The 24796-nt window shown below is 43.7% G+C and overlaps 1 protein-coding gene across 1 annotated transcript in view; it reads right to left on the bottom strand.

The window, feature by feature from the left end:
- Positions 1–1264: 1264 nt before the first annotated feature.
- Positions 1265–24796, bottom strand: part of CDH20 (cadherin 20) — a gene marked incomplete at both ends in the record, with an annotated part of 38126 nt that continues 14594 nt past the window's right edge. Inside the window, 7 exons of the mRNA XM_084280030.1 lie at positions 1265–1764; positions 3222–3473; positions 9841–9958; positions 11797–11918; positions 14419–14555; positions 19808–20061; positions 24351–24538. Coding sequence (XP_084136156.1) covers positions 1265–1764; positions 3222–3473; positions 9841–9958; positions 11797–11918; positions 14419–14555; positions 19808–20061; positions 24351–24538 — 1571 coding nt within the window. The remainder of the gene's footprint in view (positions 1765–3221; positions 3474–9840; positions 9959–11796; positions 11919–14418; positions 14556–19807; positions 20062–24350; positions 24539–24796) is intronic.

Genomic DNA, 24796 nt, shown 5'->3' with positions numbered 1-24796 from the left:
GTAAACTGATGGCTGATCTCCTTGACACAATGCTGATGAACCTTTTTTCCTTGATGCTTGAGGCATCTAAAGCCACAGATAAGCACTAGCTACTGTGTGCAAAGTAGTCAATAAATTGCCATCAGACTTTCCCTTCTGTTTAACTTTTATTAAAAGAGGTGCTAAGGTATTGTACTGTATGCAGTACATCATATTTATTACCAAAATTAACAAATATACAAAACTTATACATGTAATTTTCTTACATCCATTTATTGGTCTATAATACTGCATTTGTTCAAGTAGGTTATCTACAGTATGTAAACATCCCTTGGATTGACCTCACACAGATTAGGAAAGCCCATCTAACCCATGTAGTTACCAAATATAGCTTTTTCTTTTTTTAAAATTTATTTGGCTTTCATTGGTAGAATCTAATCTTCACATTTGGCACATGGAAGAGACATCTACAGTGCAAAAGAGGCAGATTTTCTGGTTTTGTTCTGAGCAGTTTAGCGGAGTCATGGTTTTAAAGAGCCGAGAATAAATTTACACAAACTTGATAGGAGATGAATTAGTGTTAACGCTCATAGATCAGCCATTAAACTAGAGCAGAAATTCAAAGCCTCTTCCCTAGCCCGCTCGGCCAGGTGGGAAAAAAAAAAAACAACCCTCAGCCTTGTTTCTAAAGGATTAAAAAAGGACTCTGTTAGCAACAGAGAGAGGAGGTTTAGTTTACAAAGAGCCCTGTGAGATTTCAGTTTCAATTTTCTGCCTAGTGGGATTTTTTTTTCCCCCCTCTTGTTAGCAAGCAATTTTTTATATTTTTTTTTTTCTCTTTAATGGGGGAAAAAATAACCATTGGGGAACCGCTTTTCTAGGCTGGCAATTTCTCAGTGAGTCGGAGATTACATTTAGAGTTTACAGATCTTTGAACCCAGGCATATAGAGCTCAGTAAGCTGCCGTGTACAAGGGAGAAAGAGGGAGGGAGACAGAAAGAGAGTAATGTCATTATATTCCAGTCGTGGAGCTTTCCAATTTTGCTGTAAAAAAACAGGAAAAAACCCTTTCTTCCTTCTGCTTCTGTTTCAAAAATGTGACTTAATTTAACTGAGTAAAGCTGATCCAGAGAGACCTTCATTCGCACCCTTCTTCCCATTCTCATCCAAGCACCGTATTGCTATTTTTTTAGGAGGCCTCGCCCACGTCCATGGAAGCATCTGATGAGAATGGACCTAACCGGACACTGTTTCACATGGAAACCCCTCTGCCGCTCCTGGTCCATTACCAGAGAGCTCCGCTGCTGTCCGTGGCACCGTACATCTCCGCCAGCTTTTTGAAGCGCGGCCCCCAGTCCGTCAGGTAGTCGTAGCTCTGGTCAGAGTCTGTCGTCACCGACTGTAGGGAGCTGAGTGACTCCGCCACCGAGCCGTTCCCTTCAAACATGTACGTCTGGAGGGAGTCGAAGGGAGGTGCCCACAGGTCCATGTCAGCTTCATACAGCTTGGCAAGCACGTAGCTGTGGACGTTGTTGTCCATGATGCAGGCCTGAGGCACGTAACGGGAGAGGCTCTCTATTTCAGGGAGCATGTCCTGACGGTTTTTCACCACCAGCTGGGCCTCCCGTGGGTTCCACATGGCGGCGATATCGAAGGCCTCCGTGTCCTCCTCCCCGCCACCCTCGTCGTCGTACCTGACGATGTTCTCATGGATGTTCTCCTCCTCATCGATGATGTAGGGCTGCTTCCGCTGGCGCCGCATGGAGAGGATGAGGAGCACCAGTACTGCGGGAGGCAACGGAGACATGGGACAGTCAGTGAGGGGGAAGATCTTGCAAGGGCTTCAGACTCTTTGCCCTTTTTTCCACTCGGTGAGCCCAGCCACCCCCTTGGATTCAAAAAGCTGTGGTGTTTGCAGGTGGAATGGTGCAGAAATCCACCCCTCTGCCCCCCAGTCAAAATGAGCAGCTTGAGGTCCTGCTAACTTGTCCCTTTTCTCACCTTAATTCTTAAATCTCAGTGATGCTTAGGACATGTTTACACAGCAGTGCTTGCCAATGTACTGTAGTGATACTTGAGCTATTTTTAAAGTAGACAGATGAGATATCAGTAAGGTTCTGTCTGCAATGCCATGCAACTCCATAGAGAGAACTTTCTCCTGATCCATGCTTTGGGGATATGTCTTGGGCTGGGTGCTGCACATGACATAAGTGAACAGTGCTGAGGAACCATGGTGATATGTCTGTCTACATGGCAAGATGCAGAGCTAGCCCCTTAAGTCTGCCCTAAAGCATTTTTTTTCACCTGTGAGGCCCTGCCTTGGGCTGGGTAGACCTACTGCCTGTTGCTTGGCTCTGATGAGACGCAGATGCTTCTTAGCATGGGCAGAAGTGGTCATACAGGCAGATGTCTTCACTATTGAAAATATGCCATCACCTGGTGACTATTTCCAGGACTAGAACTCACCAAAGGTTTTGAATGCTGAAATTATGGACTGAGGTATTTAGGGTCCTTTGCAGAGCCAGAATTGAGGCACTGTTAAAGAATTTTTTTTTTTATCCTACTCCACTGTTCCTCAAACTGGATCTTCTAAAATTTCAGGGCATGTGTGTTTTGAACTAGTATCTCATGACTCAAGACAGTGAATGAGGAAACTGAAGTTCTTTGATACCAACAGCTAACAGGGGACATAGAAAGGATAAAATTTATTTATGGACATGAGATACATGTAAGATGCTCATCCCCTTCATAGCAGCACAGGCACCGTTTAAACGTAGCATCTTGAGGAAAAAGTTGAAGGTGGGGATGTCTCCTGCCAAAAGATACAGAGGTGGAACTGGAATTACCTCTCCTGTTTTCTGTGGGAGCATATGACCAAAAGATGAGAAAGTAACCTGTCCTCAGCCACAGCTCCCATTACTTCCTCCAGGCATACCCCTTTCAGGGAAGCGGGGCCATACCAGGCACCCTAACACTTTGGGGATCTAGTGGAAATATTTGCAGGCCATACTTCTCCCCCATTCCTACACCCCAGGGTCTGAAGCCATATGCAGCTGACTAATGCAACTATGAATTGGGCTGTAATGGTCCTTGATCTGTCTGTCCCTTTCGGTATGTGTATGTCTACATGTAACATATACATTAATATACGTGTGTTTGTGTCCTTCACCTTTGGTGCATCAGCAACCCCCTGTCCAGAACCGAGGAGTTTGTCCTCTCCCAAGAAGCAGCCAAGGGTTTACCTAGCAGCACAAAGATGCAGGCAAGGATTGCAATGAGTGCCCCTCTGCTCAGGCTGACGGGGAGGACGTAGGCCTCTGCGTTGCAGGACATCACCATGCCGTCGTCGTTGCAGCTGCACACGTGCACAGTCAGCGTGCCTGTGCTGCTCAGCACGGGGCGGCCGTTGTCGCTGATCAGGATGGGGAGGTAAAAGATGTTCTGCTCGTGTTGTCTGAAGCCAGAGCGCCGTGTCAAAATCCACGCCGTATTGTCTGGGGGTAAAAAAGTAAGCGGAGAGAAGAGATTATGCGCAGAGCAAATACATTCAGCAGAGAAGGAAGGTTAAACAAAATCAGCCCTAGGCCCACATCCATTTGTCTTCTTTTTGTTTCGTTGTTTTTTATCAGTTTGTCACTAATCAGCATTTTGCCTCTGCCTCCCCTGTTGCAGTGTCTTCGCAGGCTGTAGCTCCAAACGTGCAAGGCCTTACACACCTTATGAGTTGCCTTTACCCCTTCTGACATTAATCACCCAGGGCAAACTCACAGCCTTCAGAAAAAGCAAAAGAGCTTTCAGGAGGCAAAACAGAAATGAACAGTTGAAGGCAACTTCTTCTCCCTGTTTGTTCATGCTCAGCAGCTTTTCTAGATCTCACTCTTAAGCGCTGCCACCATGTTGGAGATGCGAGTACATAACCATTGTTGACATGTTAAGGTTCTCTATGTTTTTGATACATGGTATGGCCATCTGCTTGAGGCAACAAGAAGACAAAGGAGAAAACCAGCTCGCTACCCTAAAGCAGCTGCAGGTTGAAAATTTGCAACTGAACATTTTTCAGTGAGATACATGAAATTTCATTGGCACTTTTGCCATTGAAGAAAGTCTGAATGTTTTGTGTCATCATTGTCAGAATTATTCTGCTTTGATTTGACCATTCTGCTTCACTTAGTGTGACTGCCTGTTTTTTTATAAGAATTTGAATCAAAATGATGCTGCTGAAAAAAAATCATAAGAAAGTGACCTAATGCCACTCACTGTTTCCATTTCAAGGGAAATTCCTGTCTTTGGGGCTTTTTTCCCCATATTAAGGATGTTTTTCCCAGTGGCATTATGAATTCCTGTCTACTCCCTCCCTCAAATTCCTCAGACTGTGCACCAAGTTTTCTAACCAGAAAGAAACTATATTTGGGAATTTGTTCTTCTCAGTTCTCATCTCAGAGAGGTCAAGGCAAAATTTTTGGAGATCAGTGATGATGTTGTCAGTGTTGACTTTCAGGCTTTTTGGCCTCAGAGACTTTTGGAAAGTGCAAGGCTGAATGTCTCCAATGTCAACTGGGCCACCAGGGAGTCTAAAGGAACCAGCAGGAAAACTGTCCCTTCTTACAAACATGTCTGCAAATCTTGGGCCAGCTAAGATAAAGGGGGAACACAGGTACTTTTTCTCTTTAGTAGACCTACAAGCCCCAACCCTGTGCAGTTATGCTGTGGGATTTTTGGGAGTTGAGCTTCATGCAGTTTCTTTCACTACTTAGTTTTGTTTCCAGTTCCCTTGGTTCAGAGGAGGGCACAGCCTGGCCATTTGCATCCCCAGGTTGTTACTGATGTACATCTGTTATGCTTGGAAATGCAGGATGCCAATCAGCTGTCCTCAGGTGGATTGGCACAATGGAAATTCCCAGGAATTGCTGCCTGGAAATGGCAAAAACTTTCTGATCACAGGTAGACTGTGAAACTCCTCAAAATACCAACAAAGGATTGTTCCATTTCTCTATTATTTGCCTAAAAATTCACTGCTAAAATTTAAATCTCAGGCAATTTTCTTCACTGCAGAGATACAGGTTGCATGCAGGTAAATCAGCTCTATTATCTGCTGTAGCCCGATCATCAGAAATGATCTGATGGCTTTTAGGAGTGAAATCAGGAGTGCTGTATACAGCAAGCTATAGCATATATGCGCTCAAGCTAGGTGTGCTAGACTTGCCTGCAAGACTTACATTATGCTCCAAGTTCCATACTTCGTGCTGCCAATCTTATGGTGTCAGACAGTACTGGAGCACGTAAGTGTTGAGACGTCAGGCTCCACAGCTCATGAGATTAGTTTGAATTTGTGACGTGTTTTTAGAAGGAATCTCAGGGTCTCTAATTTCTTGGATGTCAATGACATTTCAAGCTTTTACTCCATGGGCATACAATTCTGATGTGTGTGTGCATGTCTGCATGTGGAGATATAGTGGAATGGTGGTGTCTCACTAAACTGTGTGATCCCGAGAGCTGGAGCTTTGAGGAGGAAACACCAGGTGCGAGATGAAATCTCCAAAGTTGCTTAAAACTGATGATGTGTCAGTATTTACTGATTTTCCCCCGCTTTGATATGCCATGCAGCTCTGAGGATGTGCAGTGGGTGTGGACAGACATAGATAATTGCCTGGAACGTGCCCCAAACCTCAGCAGAGAGCAGCACCTCGAAGCTCTCGCGGCTCCTGGGCAAGACGCGTGCTGCGGGGGAGGAGGTCTTGCCTCTCACAAACCTCCTGCTCCTCTTTCCTGGGGCACACGTGAGTGCTTTCTCTCCCTCGGGCTGTTTATATGCCCTTTAGTGTGAACTCCCCAGCTATTAATGCCACATCTTTTCATCACTGAGACTGTTTTAGCATGAGAAAAAGCAGCCTAAAGGGCAGAAAATGGGAAAGTGCCTGGATTTATGCTGTGTAAATGGAAATGTCTGAGTCATCTTAACAGTGCAGTAATTTGGTTGCATTTGTCTCTCTTGGGTAAAAGACTCACTCTCTTTAAACTCACTTTTGATAGAAGTCCCAAATGCTATTCAGGTGACAGCAAAACTTCATTTTATGTAAAACTGCTCTTTGTGAGGGAAAAAGACTTCCTTATTCTGAGCTGGTCATACTTTGTCTGTAAAAGAGGTCACAGGCAGTGGATGTGACTGAAGCTATGCCAAGTCAGCTAGTGAGAGATCTCAGGTGGTTTTAACTGCAATTTTTTTTCAGACCAAGCCAAAGTTTCTATAATCACCAATTGAAAGATACATCTGTGTGTATATAGATATATATTTAGCTGTGATGTGCTGAATGTATCACCCGTGTCTTAAATGTTCTTGGTGATAAAATTATCTTGGTGGCTCTCAGCATTACATTTTGGCCCTTTTGTTTTGTTTTGCTTTGTACCAGGCAGGCATCCAAACTGTCCTTAAAGAATCGCTCTACCTGTTACCCTGCAACAGCAATACGTTGGTGCCAAAGCTGCTTGTGTGACTCATCAAAAGCCAATGTGATTTGACGTGCTACTGCAGCGCGAAGGACACGCTGGAATGTGAAGAAACCGGAATACATAATTTGCTTCCAAATTTGATATCTGTTAAGCCCCAGCCATCAAGAGAAGAGGGCTTGTGAGGACATGAAAGCCCCATTATATTGGGAAAAAAAAAAAAAAGGAAGCATGATCAGAATGCAGAAGATTTTTGCATTGCAGCTTCCAACAGTGTCTTTGGCTCGCGGAGGGCTGTATGGTGGGCAGAGATACTGAAAACTGCAGCATGGCAGGTCCTGCACCTGTGTGATCAGCAGGAGGTGAAAGATGTACTTCCTGCAGGGGTCTGGGGGGTGTCTTTGCGTGATTTTGAGAGCAAGCCATCGAGCATCTCCTTCCTGCAGTTTTCTGCCCCACTGGAAGTGATGAGTTAACTGCTGTGTAGGTCCAAACCCTGAGATCAGAGGTAACTACCACTGTTCTCACAAGAAAGGCTTGGTTTCTTTCTTCAGGTATTTGTACAAAACCTGGGGATTATTAGCCCAGAACTTCTGTTAGTTTAAAAAACCCTAACTGCAGTAAGTATGAATAGTTAGGAATAGTATAAAAAAGTATTTTTCCAGGAGTGGGAGGAAGAGCAAAAAGAAGCAGGTATTACAGACACCACCAGCTTGAGGGGGGGGTTGCACGTATTCTTGGGAATTTTCAGCTCATTGCTTTTATACTCTGCCAAAACATGGGTAGACCACATTTTTAAGGAAGAAAGCAGTAGCTAAAAATTTTCCTAGCACAAATTTAAACACATTGAAGAGGACTGTCACAGGCTTCCAATGACAGGCCTGGAGGTGATATGACACTCATGCCTGGACACATTAAAATGGCTACTCTGTTAATCAGTTCCTGCTACCCAACGATGGAGGGCAGCACTTCAGGGTGAACAGAAGATCAACTCAGAGTTTAATCTGGAAATGCAGTAAATTTATATCATTGTTCATACCATTCTTACAGCAAGCCTCTTTTGCCAACTTTCCCCAGCATAATCTTACCAAGATGTAGAAGCAGGAGAAGATGGCTTCCCAGTGCCCTACCTCAGTAACCAAAATGATGGGAGACCCCAGCTCAATTCCCTGCTTCATCATATATATCCTGTGCGGCCTTGGGAAGTCATTCAGACCCAGATCTTTGCAGGTACTTACATGTCTACTGCTCACTGATTTTAGTGAATTCAAAGGAAACCAGGCACGTAAGTAGCTTAATTTCTTTTGGCCCCGGATCCCTATAAAGTCTATAAAGTGGAGAACAATAGGATTTCTCTGTCTGCCAGAGATATGTGGAGAATGAATAGGCTGAAGAAGTTCTCAGAGGCTAAAATGACAAGGGCCAAAGAAATATGTAAAACAGCTCATCAGAATGCAAGCCGTGATCTATCTGTTGCTCAGTATAAATCAGGGTTTTAATTGTTGCCAGGAAGGCTTGCCTGTCTTGCAGTTTCTCTTACTGCTATATTGGACAACCAAGTAATCAGCGCAACTGCTACTCTTAATAGTGCTTCCCAGAGCCTGGGAAGTGTCGCTGTCTCGTGTTTACGTGCGCAGGCTGCGACTAGCAAGGTGGGTTCTGTTGCTTGCCTTGCCATCCTTGTCACAGACAGTATATATAGATGCCCCCTTTGTGACTAAGTCATATAATTTATGTAGTGCTTAGTGGTCCTTAGATGAAAATATAAATATAAATTAGTGTTAGTGAAATGACTACTGCGCTCCAAATTGCTGAGGCCGTAAATTAATCCCTAATGTGCATATTTCAAATAGTGAGTGATTTGATAGTTCATATTTTTATTTCAGATTTGCAACCAGTAGTACCCTAAGCTTCTTGTGATATATTGCTCTGGAAAACTGGTATTTTACAGAGAGCGGGAGGCGCAGCCATTCAGTCACTGCTGTCACTGTAAATTATCGCAAGTATGGCCTTAGACAGAAAAAAGTGCATCTCATGCTGGGAATTTTGTGAGTTTCTTTTTTTAGAACAATGCCTTGAGGATGAAATGAGCCTAGTTTGCCAAATGTTTAGTGATAGTTGTGTTTTGTTTGTTCACTTATTTTGGCAATATGTATTCAAAAATAAAAAGGAGGGGAGACAATGGGAGAGAGAGGGGGCTTAAAAAGGCATAAATTGTGTGGGGAGACTTTGCTTTTGGGATGAAAAAGCATAAGCATGCTGTGAAGGCAGGCTCCAGACTCCACAGGTAGCATATTTTAAGACATGTTTGGTTAGGGAAGGCAGGGGCTTCTTTATTAGCCTCTATGTTGCTCTTTCTTATGCCTGCAGAGACACAGGTAGGGGCTTACAGAAGTAAGTGTGGCAAGTAGATGTCACAAAGTAAGAGGGGCAGGCACGCTGCTTGGAGACTGGCCACAGATGCTGCAGGTGCCTGGTCTTTTGCCCGTTTCTTGTGGAATTGCTTGCTGGTTTGTGGCACTTTACACACTGAACTCCTACTGCGCCCCAGCCTATCCATACCGACTGTCAAAGCTCTGCGCCAGGTAACTCAAGGCTGGCCCTCTTTCCCCATGAAGGCTGGTGTAGACCTGCCTGGTCTGCCCACGGAGATCCTCTATCAGCAGCAGTACTGTGAAGGCCTGCTACAGCAGGGCTTTCCTGCAGGCTCCAAACCCATGGAAGCTTCCCCAAAAGAAGCAAATTGCACTGGTTAGGATACTCAAATGCCAGTGCTTTGCCATGAGTCTTACCGCTGGTGTTTCAGTTTCTGCTTAGTGCATCTTACACAGGCTTTTAGCTGTATGCAAAGTTACCCCCTAAGGCTCTGATCTCCTCCCTGCTTCCTCCCCGCCCCCCTTTCCAAGGGAAAAGAGAATGTGCAAAGAGGAAGGAAAAAAAAAAGTGCTTGGGGGGAAAAGACTGGAAGAGTACAAGAACCTTCCCTTTCTGTGCCTGCGAGAAAACATGAAGAGGACAAAAAAAAAAGAGCAATGTAATTCCCTTCAGATTTGTCTCCTAGTTCCAGTTGCTATCCTACCTTGGAGCATCTCCTTTTGAATGAACACAATTTCCACTCTGGTAATCCGAGATGCCTGCAGCCTGACCACAAGACCTGAATTTGCACAAAACACTGGCACATTTCCTCGAAGAAGAAAAAGGAGCCTACTGCTTCAGAATATTTATAGAGAAGAAAATATCATATAACCTTCAAGTGTATTAAGTAATATGTCATTTTATCACTGCCTTTAAGGAGCAGGTGTCACTTGGTATTATTTGAAATGGCAGTCTTATCACACACTGTAAGTCACAGCCTCTTGAGTCCAACTCGGGCATTAGAAATTAGAGTAGCTAACTGTCTGTGTCCACTCTGATTACCTTGATTGTCCCTTAGAGTAAAGTTGGGGTTGTTGGCTGCCTCTGGAGCCAGGCTGTAGTAGAAGTGCTGACCCTCCTGTGGGTCATCCCTGTCGATGGCGCTCACTGTCTGGATCAGCTGCAGAATTCGAGAACAAAGCAGAACCAGGTGAGATGCAAAATATATACAATATAGATAAACAGATAACATGATTTTTTGTCTGTATATATATATATATATATAAAAATATAAGCAAGTGGAGTGTTGGAATAAAACTGTCTTGCAGGGGTTCAATAGATAAATCAAGAAGAGACTCAGAACCTTGCAAGCTTCGTTTATTTTGTGGTGATCATGCAGATCACTTTTAGACAAAGGAGGAGATAGTCACTTGGCTTCAAATAACAGACCCTTTTCTCCTATGTGTCCCTATCTTCTTTTGCACATTTCTTTTTTCTTTTGAGGGCCCAGGGTGTTCAGAAGATTCATTGTGCATTAGAGAGCTTCTAAGAAAGCCCGTGCTTGAGCTTCATTTTGCAGGTAGAAAAAGACTTCAGGTTGCTTATTTTATTGCTCTTAATTGTAAATCAATTGAGTTCTTCCCAAGATGTCAGTGGAAGAGAAAAGGCAACCCTGCAGACACTCTGCACGTGCAATAAATAGCACCATGGAAACAAACTAAGATAATGCTAAATCCAAAAAGAGATTTTTCACCTCACCTATAGAGACTTGGTAAAAAGTAGGTCTAACAGCTTGAAGCATGGTGAGCTATAGCTCTGTCTGAATAAACATTCTGACATCTTTTCAGACAAGGAATAAATCGTGAACCTGGAATTTTTGCATTAAAAAGTTATTTTTTGATTCAAAGGAAAATGACAGACCCATAAAGTTTTATATGTCACTTTAAAACTCATTTCAGAACTTTTTAAAATGTGGCAACAGAATTTGGTTTTCTCCACTGAAGGGAACAGTACAAATTAGTGCGCATTTCACTCACCCTTCAAAACCAGGAAAAGGGTTAGGCATTGATTTCTATTCCGTGTATTATTAAGGACCTCTGTAAATTAGTGAGATGAAATTATCCCATATATAATAGTCGTGAAGACAGTTGTCCCAGCAGTGAGTAGCTATTTCATTCTGCTTCACAGCAAGCTGGGAGAAGCTTCAGTGAACACACAGTGATATTACTGGCATAATATTCCCTTCACAAATCATAAGTGGTGCGTCTACGTGTTTAAACTGTGCTAGCCAGCTTTTTGTTAGGAGACACAAGTCTCCACCAGGTCACCTCCCCACAAGCAGTTAGCAGTAAAGCTTGAACCAGGTCTGGTGAGGGAGACCTCATGTCCATCCGTGACAGCAGGCAGACCTTGTTCAAGGGTTTTGATGGGGTTTTTTGGAAAGGTGAGGCAAAGAGGCTTCACTGCTTGCTTGGAGGGGCTGGTTTAAGCTGTGTGGAGTGGGAAGTCTTGTGTTGTCCATGACTACCTGTCACCTCCAGTTCACAGCAGAATGGATTCAGTTTGACACCCGTTTGAAGCTGATGTACTGTGCTATGTCCAGCTCCCGTAAGCCATGGGGTGCTTAAGGCTTTTATAAATAGGGTCTTTTAAGAGCAAGCCTTGCCTCTTGCACATGGGCCGGGCTGACTCTGTGGCACTTCTAATGCTTCTCCTCTCTTTGTTGCTGCTGCAGGACACATCGGGTGTTCTCCTGGCACCTGCCCAACGTAAGGGTTTACTTCAGCCACGCAGCATGTTGCGCAGTGGGCCTGGGAGCTACTGTGAGAGGACAAAACGCGCTATGTGCGATGCTAACCCTGGTGCGATGCGCTTGCCTTTGGAAAGCGGCACGGACTGACGAGAGTTCAGGTGAAACATGGTTACCTGAGCCTTCTTTCCAACACTCCCCCCTTTCTGGCACGCTGCCTCCACACAGGACATCCCCTCCCCAGTCTCCCAGCCCCAAGCCTTTCTCACCTGCCCTGCCTTGGCGTTTTCGCAGACAAAAGCTTCGTAAAACCTTGCGAACTCCGGCGCGTTGTCATTCACGTCCAGGACTTTGACCGTCACGGAAACGCTGCCCACCTGCGAGGGGTTGTCTGGAAGGAGGAGGCACAACATAAAGAAAGGCAATGGACAGGAAGGGGAAGGGGCTGCTCCTCCCTCTGCTCAAAAGGTAAAGCAGCTTTTTTGCTCCTGTCTCGTGATAAATGACGTTTTTCCCATTGGGAACTGTGGTTGCTTGTGGGTTATGTGATTTGGAGTGAAGTTGCAAATGCTGCTTTCTCTCTCTGTCCTGCCTTCCCATCTAATCATCTAATTTTTGAAATAAATTCCATGAAAGAGTTCAACCTGGTTCAGTCCAGTGGGACTATTTCTGTCACAAAGTTTCAGATGACAGACCGTGAATTTTACTAATGCCCTTTCACTAGGCAGTACTGTTTAGCCTTGGTACTGGTGGCATGAACCTGGAAGGAAGTCTTTTAAGGTTGGACTTGTTATTTAGAGCTTGTTGAAAGTGGTAATTCTGCAGTTCAGATATGTTTTTGCTCAGAATTTATGTTCCTTGAACTCAAAAATAGTGTCAAGTCTTTGATACGTTGTACAAGGGGGTTTAAAATTTAATAACACATGAAATTGTACAGAAAAGCTTTCACTGAAGCTTAAAATTGCAATGAAAATTTTACATTCTGCATGACATCATTTGTGATATTTCTGTCCCACTGGTTCATTAGCTTCCTGTGCCAGTAAATCCATACATCATTTCACATATCTCCACAATTTCCAAACTAAGTGGCCACATAATTTTTTTCCTTACTGTGTTTTTCTGCCTGAGACATCTTTATTTTTCCCCCTTATTTAAATATAAAATGAAACTCTAAGCAAAAAGAAAAAAATAATTAAGACGTCAGAAAAAGTGAAAAAATCCAGAAAATTCTTAAAATTACTATTCTCTTCTTTTTTAGCCATACCACTTTGGCATTTACCTCCAAATATATCTCCCTTTATAGCAAGAAACAATCCGTTCATAAAAACAATAGAGAATTTTCCTACACTACGAAATGTTCTTAAGTGTTCAATGTACAATACCCATAACATCTCACATTGTATCATTGAGATAATGCTCTTGAACTATCTTGTTCCTCCCTAATTTATAATTTAATCCTCCAGCTTCCCACATAACCATACATACCTTGGTAACACACCTGTCGTTGTGGCAGATGAATGTCTGCGTTTACCCTCTCAGTAATGTTGATCTAACTTTTAAACCTAGGAGCTTTCCTCAGGAGTGCACAGCTATGGCATTTGTGAAAATATTCTCTAAATTAAAATATTGTGCTGCACATGTACAGAGGGAGTCTGATGGGATTGGTGGAGGGCGAGCCCAAGGAAGACGTGCCTTCAGATTGCTCTCACCCTCGAATGATGCTACAGGGCACAGGGGCAGCTTTTACAGACCCCCATCTGTATGTGGATTGATGTGGAATTGCAGCGGCCGTTGGTGGCTGGAAATAAAGCCAGCATCAGAATATGTGGGGGTGAGGTCCCATTATGTCACCAACCCCTCTCACTACAAAAAAGGGGACAGAAAGGTACCATGTGCTGAAATAGCTTGCAAATACATGGTCGTCACCCCCAACTCTTGTGAAATATTCCCTCTGCTCGTTTCAAGTTGGCTGATAGCATTTTGGGCAAAGTTCTTGAAACTTTTTTCCTCTCAAACTGCCCTGTATCTCTGAGGTAGGCTGGATGTGCAGGGAGCTCTCAAACAAGAGGAATGACTCAGCTGTTGGCAGCAAGCTTCTGAAAAGCTGCTGCCCCTCAGCAGAGGAACTGAAATCCTGAGAAGATGTTACGTGGATAAAAGAGATTTCAGGTGAGGACTGAGTGAACCTTTTATTTCATTTGTTTATATATTCTGCCCTCCTTTATGAAGCTCATGTCTGTTAATATTTCAAACTCAGCTAAATTTTTCATACTGAACCTGTGAAATGAGCAGCATCTCCTTGTTCTCATAGCCTCGGTAAACACCTGGCAGGGATGAATCCTGAGCTGAGTTTTAGCTGATTGTAAAACCTCAAATTCTAACGAGTTCAGCATACTAGAGGATCCTAAAGTGTTCTGGACCAAACTATTTATGCAAAGAGCAGAAGTGATGACATTTACTTGCTGCTGAACTAGAGCAGATTTCAACTAGTGACCTAGCAGTGTAGGATCGTTGCTGCCCACTAGCCCTGGCACCTCTTGGGTAGGACTGGCAGCTCTGGCAGCTTTCCAGCATCTGCTCTAGCTGCCCAGTGCTTCTGGAGAGGCGGAGACCTTGCAGAAACACAACAGAAAGAGTTTTAAATAAATCCCTAGAATACCAGTGAATTGAAAAAGTAGTATTCTGCATTTAGCTGCCTCTGCTCCTCCCACCACCCTGTGAGAAGGAGCTGAACAAATAAATAAAATGCAGCATTCGCTTGTTGATGTCAGAAGAGTAATTCAGTTGATGCAGTCAGTGCATAAGAACACGTAAATTTCTGAATGCAGGGGTCTCAGCCTGCTTTCTCTGTTGTGTCTCTTTAATCTATGTACGGTCTGCATTCTCCTTACTCAGCTCCACGGCCAGCACAGTGATGTTGTGCCAAGAAACATCCTCCCGGTCAAGAGGTCTTGCAGTCATCAGTGCTCCTGATGTAATGTCGACATAAAAGAACCGCCCCGGATCACTGCTTCTGTCAATCGAGTATCTGCAAGAGTACATATGAAAAACACCATGCAACCCTTGTGAGAACCATGTGCTATAGCCAGCCAAGTACCCCAGCAGAGATAAAGTCATACACAGCAGATCCACATTCTTCCACAACCTAGTTGTGAGCTTTGTTGACTTGTGTAGGTAAGCCTCTCACAGAGTGAGATGCTGGAAAAACTAGGAGTTTGTGTGGCTAACGGCATTTAACAGTCAGTAGCACTTCAATGGAGTTGAGAGACAGGAAGATTTAGAGGAAGGAGCCTCAAAGCAAGGCACAGCTCAGCACAGGAACATCTGCTTTACAGGGAAAATATGTCAGTGAGGAATGTGATTTCTTTTTCTAGGCAAAATAATTATGCCCTTTCCTTGGGCACAATTCAGACAGCATGAAAATGTCTTTACATCAGCTCATTCTCTGGGCACCTAGGCTGATGAGGAGGAACTGTTCCTTTCCTCGTGCTTTTGTGTTCTCTTCTCCTCGAGGGGAATAAATTCCACCTGCATCCTGGACCATCCTACTGATTGAGCCATGTCAGCACAAGGGGGTTGATGACTGCTTTTCTCTCATATCATCCAGCCAGAAAAACAGCTCCCTCTGTGAGGTTGGTTCCTCATAATTACTGAACCTGCCTGGCCAACATCATGTCAGCTTAATGCTGGGGAACGAGCGCCTTGCACCTGTGAGCAGGGGACTGTGGTGGTACCTGTGGGTCAGAAAGCTTGGGCAACAGCTGTACTGGGTCAGAGGGACTGTTTTGCAGGCTGTGTGAAATACTCAATACCCTTCATAAGCATCACCTTGCTCTTAGCAGCAGTTTGGATGAGTTCCTTTCCTAGGCAGCTTTGTTGACATGGTAAGAGACCTTTTGGCAGAAGCCATACATATAGCTGCATAAATGCCACAGCCTAGGACAGAGCCCAGACTTATTGTAATTTTTTGGGGGTGGTTTTTTTGTTCTTTCTTTGGGGATGGGAACTGAAAGCATTAGTCATAACAGATGCTGAACAGGTCTTGTTCTTCTGAATTTTCTCCTTTCAGCACAAATGCATTTGCTGATACAGGCGTGCCAGCCTGATCTTTATATAGGCACTTGCTAAACTAGGATATAAAACAGTATTGAGCTATGTTGCTGGGAAATCTTTTACACTTTTTTTTTTTTCAGAAAAAATCAAAGAGGGTGGGATGGCAGGTTTGCTTCCTTTTCCTTCCCATTTCTTCTTAAATAGATTTCTGAGGCATTTGATTTTTCTAGAAAATAAGTACGAGTGTTGCTGTACTTTGCTATAATAATTATTCTAGTATGAAGGCTATAAAAAGGATTCCTCTATGACAGTTTAAGGCCAATGAGTATCTGAAATTGAATATGGCCTTGTGATCAGCAGTGTGGTATTAATCACCAGTGGCAAGAGGCACAGGTGGAGTCTTTGGATCCTCCACGTATGTTGTCCTACCAGTAATACGTGCTCCTTCACAATCATTCCTGCTTTACTCTTTAGATACTCTTCCTGAATCACTTCATAACAATCGTGGCACATTTCCAACATGCAGAATTTCACCGTGTGGGATTCCTGTGACTGGATGCTAGAGAAATGAGGATTTGAGAGTTCCCCCATCTTTACTGAGCCTTCAGAAACGTGTCCTGGCTTTTCCATACTTGAAAAAAAATGGCAAAAGGAGGGGTCAGATCACAGTTTTAATTTCAGATGGATTTAATCTGGTGTAATAAAATGTATGTCTGGGGTTCTGGTTTCCTTATCTTGCCTTGCCCTGTGCAAAGTGAATGCAGAAGCAGCCTGAAACATTGCCAGACGGATACTGCACAGACTTGGCATGGAAGGAGAAGACCATATTAAGAGGCAAGGAGAACCAATTCCTAATATTTGAATTTTAGATAGCATTAAAACTGGTATTTAATGTTTTTTTTTCCCTTTCTACCTCAATTATTTACATTTGTACATATAAGGTGTGGGGAAGGAAGGAGGAAAAGAGGGAAGACAGGAAGGAAAGAAGGAAGGGAGGAAGAAAGGAAGGAAGGAAGTTGGGAAGTAGCAGAATTATAAAGGAATCTGCCTATGTGCAACTGGCTTGTTTTTTCTTAAAAAAATCCATCTTTGGTGATGCATTTAGTGCTTCATATGCTGCTGTTTTATCAAGGGTAGTCAGTGGAAAGCTCTGAAGAAAACTAAGAAAAACCTCATTAAAAATAACAATGAACACTTCTACCCTCTGCTACTGCACAGAATTATTCTTATACTATTTAAAGCAGATTAGCACAAAGCTGTTTGCACTGCGGTGTTTGGGTAATGCTAGACAGTAATCAGCCAAAAAGGATGTGGGTGGAAAAAAGTTTAGGGTAATGAAATTGTGATGCAGACAGTGTAACGGTTTTGTTGATGAATTTGGGACAATGTCATGAGAGGTATGGTAACCTTATAAAGAAGAGATAGTCATATTAAGGTAGCAGAGATGGAAAAACATAATTAGAGCCACAAACCTGAAAACAATATCATTAAGAACAGGTTTTGTGTCTGATTAGATCTCCTTGCTGAAGCCCACAGAATTGCTCATATAGATTTCATTTTCTTAAAAATCTCCAAATACTCCGAGTTTTGACTCTCTCCTGTATTTCCCAGGACTGCTCCCTGAGCACAGACAAATTGGGAGCTGGGGTGATGCAAGGTCAGGTGAACAGCAGCTCAACACCCAAAGTGTTTATCAGATGAGAAAAGCAGATGACCTGCTGGGATTATTACCTTGCAGTCACCTGGAATTTCTGCAGGTTGTGGAAATTAGTATGTGGGTTTGCCTCAGAGAAAACCACTTTTCTCTGATAAACTGGGCTCACTTGGCAGCCACTGTGGAAAAGGGAGCTGTGATCACACAAATCTGCTCCTTTGGCTCCTTGCTGAGTTGCAGCTATGAGGATCCCATGGCTGCAAATTCACCTTTACCTTTCTTAACTCCTTATGGGAATATCTAGTTCTGCAGCTTTGACCAGACACTATGTAGAATCCCAGATTCACAGAATCATAGATTGGAAGAATTGTTTCACCTGGAAAAGACCTTTAAGATCATAAAGTTCAACCGTTAACCTAGCATTGCCAATTCTATCACTAAGCCATGTCTCTGAGCACCACATCTACACGCCTTTTAAATGCTTCCAGGCATGAAGACTCAACCACTTCCCTGTGCAGCCTGTTCCAATGGATGATAACCCTTTCAGTGAAGAACTTTTTTCTTGATATACAATCTAAACCTCTCCTGGCAAAAACTTGAAACAACATTTTCTCTTGTCTTACAGCTTGTACTTGGGAGAAGAGACCAACAACAACCTGGCTACAACCTCCTTTCAGGTAGTGGTAGAGAATGGTAAAGTTGTCCCTCAGCCTCCTTTACTCAAGCTAACCAACCCCAGTTCCCTCAGCTGCTCCTCATAAGACCTGTGCTCTAGACCCTCCCCCATCTTCAATGCCCTTCTTTGGACATACTCCAGCATGTCTAATAGTGTCTAATAGGACACTATACCAGGACACCTAATCACTGTCTAATAGTGAGGGGCCCAAAACTGAACACAGTACTCAAGGTGTGGCCTTACGAGTGCAAAGTACAGGGGGATAATCACTTCCCTGATCCTGATGGCCACACTGTTTCTGATAGAAGCCAGGATGCTGTTGGCATTGGTGGCCACACTGCCAGCTCATATTCAGGCACCTGTCGACCAATACCCCAGGTACTTTTCCTCTGGGCAGCTTTCAAGCCACTTGTCCAGGTTCCAGCCAGGCCAGAATCAACCTCCCCAGGCAGCCAGCACAGGTGAAATGAGTCAGCCTGGGCTGTTTCTACACCACCTGACATCACCCACCCCATAAATGGGGCTGGTGGGAGAGAGGTGATTTGGTGCAGCTCCAGGACAACAACAGCCCTCTTTTCTGTGCCTAACTAGGGGCTCAAATTCACAACCTTAGGATTAAGAGTCCTGTGCTCTACCGCCAGGCCAGAACCAGCACACCACTCTTCCAAGCCTGTAGCACTCCATGGGGTTGTTGTGACTTAAGTGCAGGACCCAGAACTCAGCCTTGTTGAACCTCATCCAGTTGGTCTCTGCCCATTGATCCAGCCTATCCAGATACTTCCATAGAGCCTTCCTACCCTCAAGCACATCAACACTCCCACTCAACTTCATGTCATCTGCAAACTTACCGAGGATGCACTCGATCCCATTGTCCAGATCATTGATAAAGATATCAAAAAGAACTGGCCCCAGTACTGAGCCCTGGGGAACAGCACTTGTGACTGGCTGCCAACTGGATTTAACTCCATTCATCAGAACTTTCTGAGTCCAGCCATCCAGCCAGTTTTTTACTCACTGAAGAGTACGGCCATCCAAGCCATGAACAGCCAGTTTCTCCAGAATTCTGGGAGAAATGTTGTCAAATGTTCTACCTACTAAAGTCTAGGTAGACAACATGCACAGCTTTTCCATCATCCACTAAGCATGTCACCTTGTCATAGAAGGCGATCAGGTTAGTCAAGCAGGACCTGCCTTTCATAAACTCAAGCTGACTGGACCTAATCACCTGGTTGTCCTGTATGGGCTGCATGACTCACTCAAGATGACCTGCTCCATAACCTTCCCCAGCACCAACATCAGACTGACAGGCATGCAGTTCCCTGGATCCTCCTTTTGGTCCTTCCTGTAGATGGGTGTCACACTGTCTAACCTCCAGTCAACTAGGACCTCCCTGGTTAGCCAGGACTGCTGATACAATATACTGGTTCATGAATATTTATTAGTATGCATTCAGTCTACTAGAAAAGTCGCTGTGTATTTGAGTTGTTGACAAAGGCAGGCTTTGAAACAGAAGGGGGAAGAGAGGAGAAGTGAGTTGATTGTCTTCCCCTCAGTATGGCAGCAGATTCTCAGAGATGCTGTCAGGTTTTGTGCCAGCAAAGGCACGAGAGCCTGTGGTTTGTTTTTAACGTACGCTATCAGGACATGCCTGACTAGTTCATTGCAATGCTGGATGCAGACATTCTCTGTACCACAGAGAAGGTAAGAGTGCCCTCCTGTATTGCTTTGTCAGTCACAGCAGAGCACCTCAGTGTGTGACATCTGTTTTGCATAAACCCACTGACGACTATCATGGGCTAAAAAAACAAGAGTTCCTCCTGTTTCAGCCCCATCACTGCCCCACCAACCAAAAGAACCAGGGAGTGTTCCTGGGGGAGCACAGAAAGAGTGGACAGACCTGATGGAGTTGTTGGTCACATCTGGGTCCTTGGCAGAAATGATCTGTATGGTGGTTCCAATCTCCACGTCCTCAGGCACTTCCACAAAGTAGAAGCTGGGCTCGAACACAGGAGGTTCATCCACATCCTCTACGCTGATGTGGACTGTGGTGGTGTCACGGAAGGGACCTAGGTTCAGGAACCGCATTTCCAGGTGGGGGTTGGCACCTTCCACTTTCAGAGTGTAGCTTTTCTTGCTCTCAAAACTTAAAGGCTGAGGAGAAAAAAATATATCCAGCATTAGGTATGCTGAGACATATTATTTAGGCCATATAATTTTAATTTTCAGAAGTAAAAGATGCCCTCCAATATAACCAGATGCTTCTTTTTTAAATAAGTCTTTAGTATGATTCTTAATCATAAGGGCAGCAAAGATAAATATTTGCAGATGGAGACAAAGCATTGAGTGACAGTAGTATTAGAAATGGCTGCCTACTTTTTTAAAAGTTATTTTTTTAATTTGACAATTGAACTGAAAAAGCCAGGAGAAATATTTGCAGATCACTTCAGAATCCATATTATTTCATTCTTGCTGAAATGAAAATAAAAGTGGCCACGCTGCCACTGTGCTGTGATTCATACAGGGTGATGATTCATGCCACTCTGAGGAAAACGCAGGCAGGAACAGACAGCACGGGAGCACTTGGAAATAAGGTAAAGGTACAAAGAGTCCTCAAAACTGTGTCTGGTGACAGGGACAAGGATGAGGTGAAGGTCCCAGTTATCATCTTCTTTTCTCCCAGAGGTCGGAGACTCGTCTCCAAAGTGCCCTGTCTGCCAAAGGGCTCCAGTGGGAGCAGGGCACACGGTCAGCCTCTCCTGAGGGATTCTGCTCCCATTTGTGTCAGTAATCCACCCTTTCTAGAAGCGGGGTTTTTCACCTCTTAGTAAGTGTCCTAAACGAGGTTCATAGTCCAGGTGTGATGAGTGCTAGGAATTGAATTTCCTCTGTGCCCAGAGAATAGTTTAATTTCAAAGCACTACGAGCTACCCTGACCTCTTCCTGTGAGACCCCTTCCCCTTTCTATTAAATACTCAAGTATCATTTGAAACAAGGAGTGGGAATGGCTCTTATTCGGGGAACACGGATATAGAAATAATTGATACTGGCACTGAACTTTTCAGTAATATATTTTTCTTCTCCCTTCCTCAGTCTTTTCACAAACCCCTGAAGAAAACAGGGCCTTTCCAAAACCTGCTTACAGCTAAATGGTGAGTTCTGTATTTAACGTGCAGTTTACTGGTCTTGGTAAGAGACAACTAAAAGCATCTGACCACCAGAATGACAGTGTGGAAGGATCATTCCAAAAACACGCAGAAATTTTTCACCAGATAAAGGAGACCTCACAGAGGACACAGTCATGTTGCAGTTAGATTACAAGCAATCCTGCTGTGGCTGAACAGTCACAATTCTTTGCCTGAATCATCTCGGGAGCTTTAATGCTGAAAACTGGCACAACTGGATCCCCTTTGCTGCCACCAGTCCTGAGCAAGACAAACTTTGACCCGGGAAGAAATGGCCCAATTCTCAGGATCACCCAGTGGGAACATGCTACTTTTTGTTACCTGAGTGGCTTTCAAAATTCACAGTTTTATTCCAACAGGGATTTCGGCATCGTGTGTGGAGTTACCACACACAGCCTTTGTTCAGTCAGAGTCCAGTAAGATCGCTGCTGTTCCCAGCCAACAGCTTTGCTTCTCCTATTCAGCTCTTTCTTTTTGAAGACCTCCTGTCAGACTGGGGCAAGGAGATGGGCAGGCAAATAGGGAAGGGAGGTTAAACCAAAACAGCTAGAAGTCAAAGGTTCAAAGATCGTTACTGTAACTGTGAAATCCTCCTTGGCCAGTTATAACCCATCTCTTTTCTGCCTTGCTTGGTAGTGCACAAGCCAGTTCTGCAGCCACGAGATGTGTATTAGCAGAAATTTCACATGATCAGGCACAGCAGGAGTGTATACTATGGGCCTCAAAATGCCCCTCTGAATTCTATGGAAGCTTCTTCCATACTTGTCTACCACATCTTCTTTCTTCAGAAGTGGAAACACTGCAGTGACATACAAAAGATGAAATACTGCAGTTCTTGAAATTACAAACCAAAAATTCACTCAGCATTTAGTACATGAGAGGAAGGAATGAAAACTGCCAGGGGAACTGGTTTTCTTGTGCTGGGGCGGATGATGATCCAGTGTAATTGGAGATGCTGTGCAGTGATACAGTGTGAACTGCACAATCTGTGGCAGCAGGTACAAATGATCTGAAACTCTCTCCTTCTCCCCTTAGTCCCACCTGGTAAATCAGTGGCTACTGCAGCCATAGCTGTCATCATCAAGGATTCAGAGAGATCTACAAGCATACTACTCATTACTGCAGAGTCATTATGGTCTACCATATTCATGCATTGTAAAAATAGCAATAATATATATCCCCATTACCAAGCAACTCTTATTGTCCATCTGGCAAGCAATGTGCAATGCAAAGCTGCCTAAACATATACTAAGAAAGAGGCCATTATATCTCATGGTTTCACATGTGAAGACGGTCCTGTGAGAACCATTACATGTACCAAAAAGTTAAAAAGAACACTTCATAACTATGAAACTCAACTGCATTAGGGAAAGACTGAATCACCTAGTCAGAAAAAGTGAGAAAATCAAACAAGTATCTGCAAGGCCATCACATTTTTGATGCTCCTGAATTCTGACACCCCCAGTTTTGCTGTGGAATCCATCATCAACCATGTCTTTCACTCCTGATTGTCTCACATGCCAATGCCTTAACACCACTTCCTCCCTCATCAGATTTGTCTTCCATGGATAGGTTCCAACCTCTTTCCAAAACTATTCCTGTGGGGAAGGCAAGCAGACTGCCTTCTCCTGCAAACCAGGCATGCTGCAAAATAGAGCCAAGAGGAGAGATGCCCTCCTTTGTCTCCATCCTCCTTGCCCTGGGGCTGAGACAGGCACCGAGAGGTGCACTGCCTTGGCAGGATTTAGCAGCAGCTGCCATAAGAAAGTGATTGAACTGGCATAACTCTTCAGGAAGCGCTCAACATTTAGTGGGATTAGTTGGCTGAGGTAAGTGGCAACAAGACTGCAAGCAGTGCTTGTATCTGCAACTGTAATGGCCGACTTTTTGATGCATACAAGAAAAATGTTAGCTATTTTGTTTGGGGAATCTGTCTAGAAAAATGAAAGGGACATTTTTTCTTTCTTTCAAAGAAGATTTCATTCTGGGTTTAGAAATTTTCTGTCTCCACAATCCCCAACTTTGATATCCTTTTCTATCAATACTGGTTGAATTATTATTTTTTTTCTGAGTGGATCCAAAGGACAGCTTTCACAATGTTTGGCTGTTGTAAAGCTACAGGTGTATGTACAATTTCACAAACAGTTAATGTGCCATAGGTAGACTGAGCAGTATGTACTTGATGCCAGCACATACTCAGTCTGATCAGTGCAATACATTTTTATAACTCCTCCTCCTGACATACACAAACATCTAGTAAAACTACATTCAAAATAACAAAAGTCAAAACTTATTGGCACACTTATTCCAAAGAAACTATTTCCTTTCATCAGTAAATGAGTGAAAAAAACACATTAGAGTATGCATTCAATATCTGTTTCACTCCAGCAAAACTAAAGCACCCGCTTAACTTTAGGGATTAGTGTGCATGAACAAGAGTTGGAGAAAGGTGACCATAAATACCTGCTTAAATGCTCTGTGGTAGGGCACAGAGGCTTGTGGGGGCAAATCTCTCTGCCACGTTGTTCCTTTTTAGTGCACAATTTAATCCCAGGCTATTTAAATGGAGACTACATCTCCTTATTAGGACACTAGATATGCTTAGGCAGAAATACAGTTACAATTTCATAACCTAGAAACAGATTTGAACTTCTAGCATTTTATGTAAGATTGTAGAATAAATATCTTATAGCAGGGAGTCTGAGCAAAATACTCCTTTCTGCATAGCCTGCGGTACAGAGCACTAGCAGTTTCACAGCTGCCATTTTAGAGACAGCTTCTTCTAGCCTAATTAGCATTTATGGATCTTCAAGCAGCAATTAAAAAAAACCCCACAACTGCCTGGGTTTTATTGGTTTATAAATAATTCTAAGGCATGCTTTATTATTGTTTGTGGGACACCGGAGTGAAAAATGTGTACAGTTCAAATGCAAATATTGATCTAATTTCTTGCATTGTAGGATAATTAAGCTACAGAGAATATTTAAATAGATAAATAGTGAATCAGAATGTTCCTTTGGTGGCAAAAGACATGTTTATGCTAACGCAGTCCCCACTTTTTAAAGGTTGCTCCTAGGAACACAGTCTGCTTTCATATTTTAGCAATGAATGTTAAAGAAATTGTGTTTTATAGCAGGAAAGGGGCTACTGTCCTGCAATGGGAACCAAGTTACTACTGGCATAAGGGAATATTGCACACATAAAATGTAACCAGGACTGTTAGGCATATAAATTACTATAAAAAGGACACTTTACTACCTTTCTCACGGTTATGATGCCAACTTGGTAATTAGGATCAGTGTTAATATCAAACACGTCCAGTCCATCTCCATCCACAAGGCTGTATTTCATCTCCGCGTTAATGCCTTCATCCAGGTCTTTAGCAACCACGCGGCCCACAGTGGAGCTGACGGGAGCCGACTCCAGCACACTCATCTGATAATGCTCTGGCACAAGCAGCAGAGAGGGAGAGGGGAGCAAAAAAAAACAGGCTGTGAAAAGGAATGGAAAACAGCACGGCGATGCAAAAAGCAGATTAGGGCAGGCCGTGATCCCGCAGGGCCTGCAGGGCCTCTCCAGTGCCTTCCCCAGAGTTGCCAACGGCATAGTGATTTCCTTTGAAAAGCCACAGCTTTTCAAAATAATAATAAAAAAAGCTTCGACTGAAGCGCCAGGGAAAGTTTTATTTAGGTGTTTTTCACACC

This window comes from Gallinula chloropus (genome assembly GCF_964237585.1).
Source record: "Gallinula chloropus genome assembly, chromosome: 2".
Classification (NCBI taxonomy): Eukaryota; Metazoa; Chordata; class Aves; order Gruiformes; family Rallidae; genus Gallinula; species Gallinula chloropus.
Note: the sequence above shows the minus strand (reverse complement) of the source record. Positions and strands in the feature narration are given on the sequence as shown.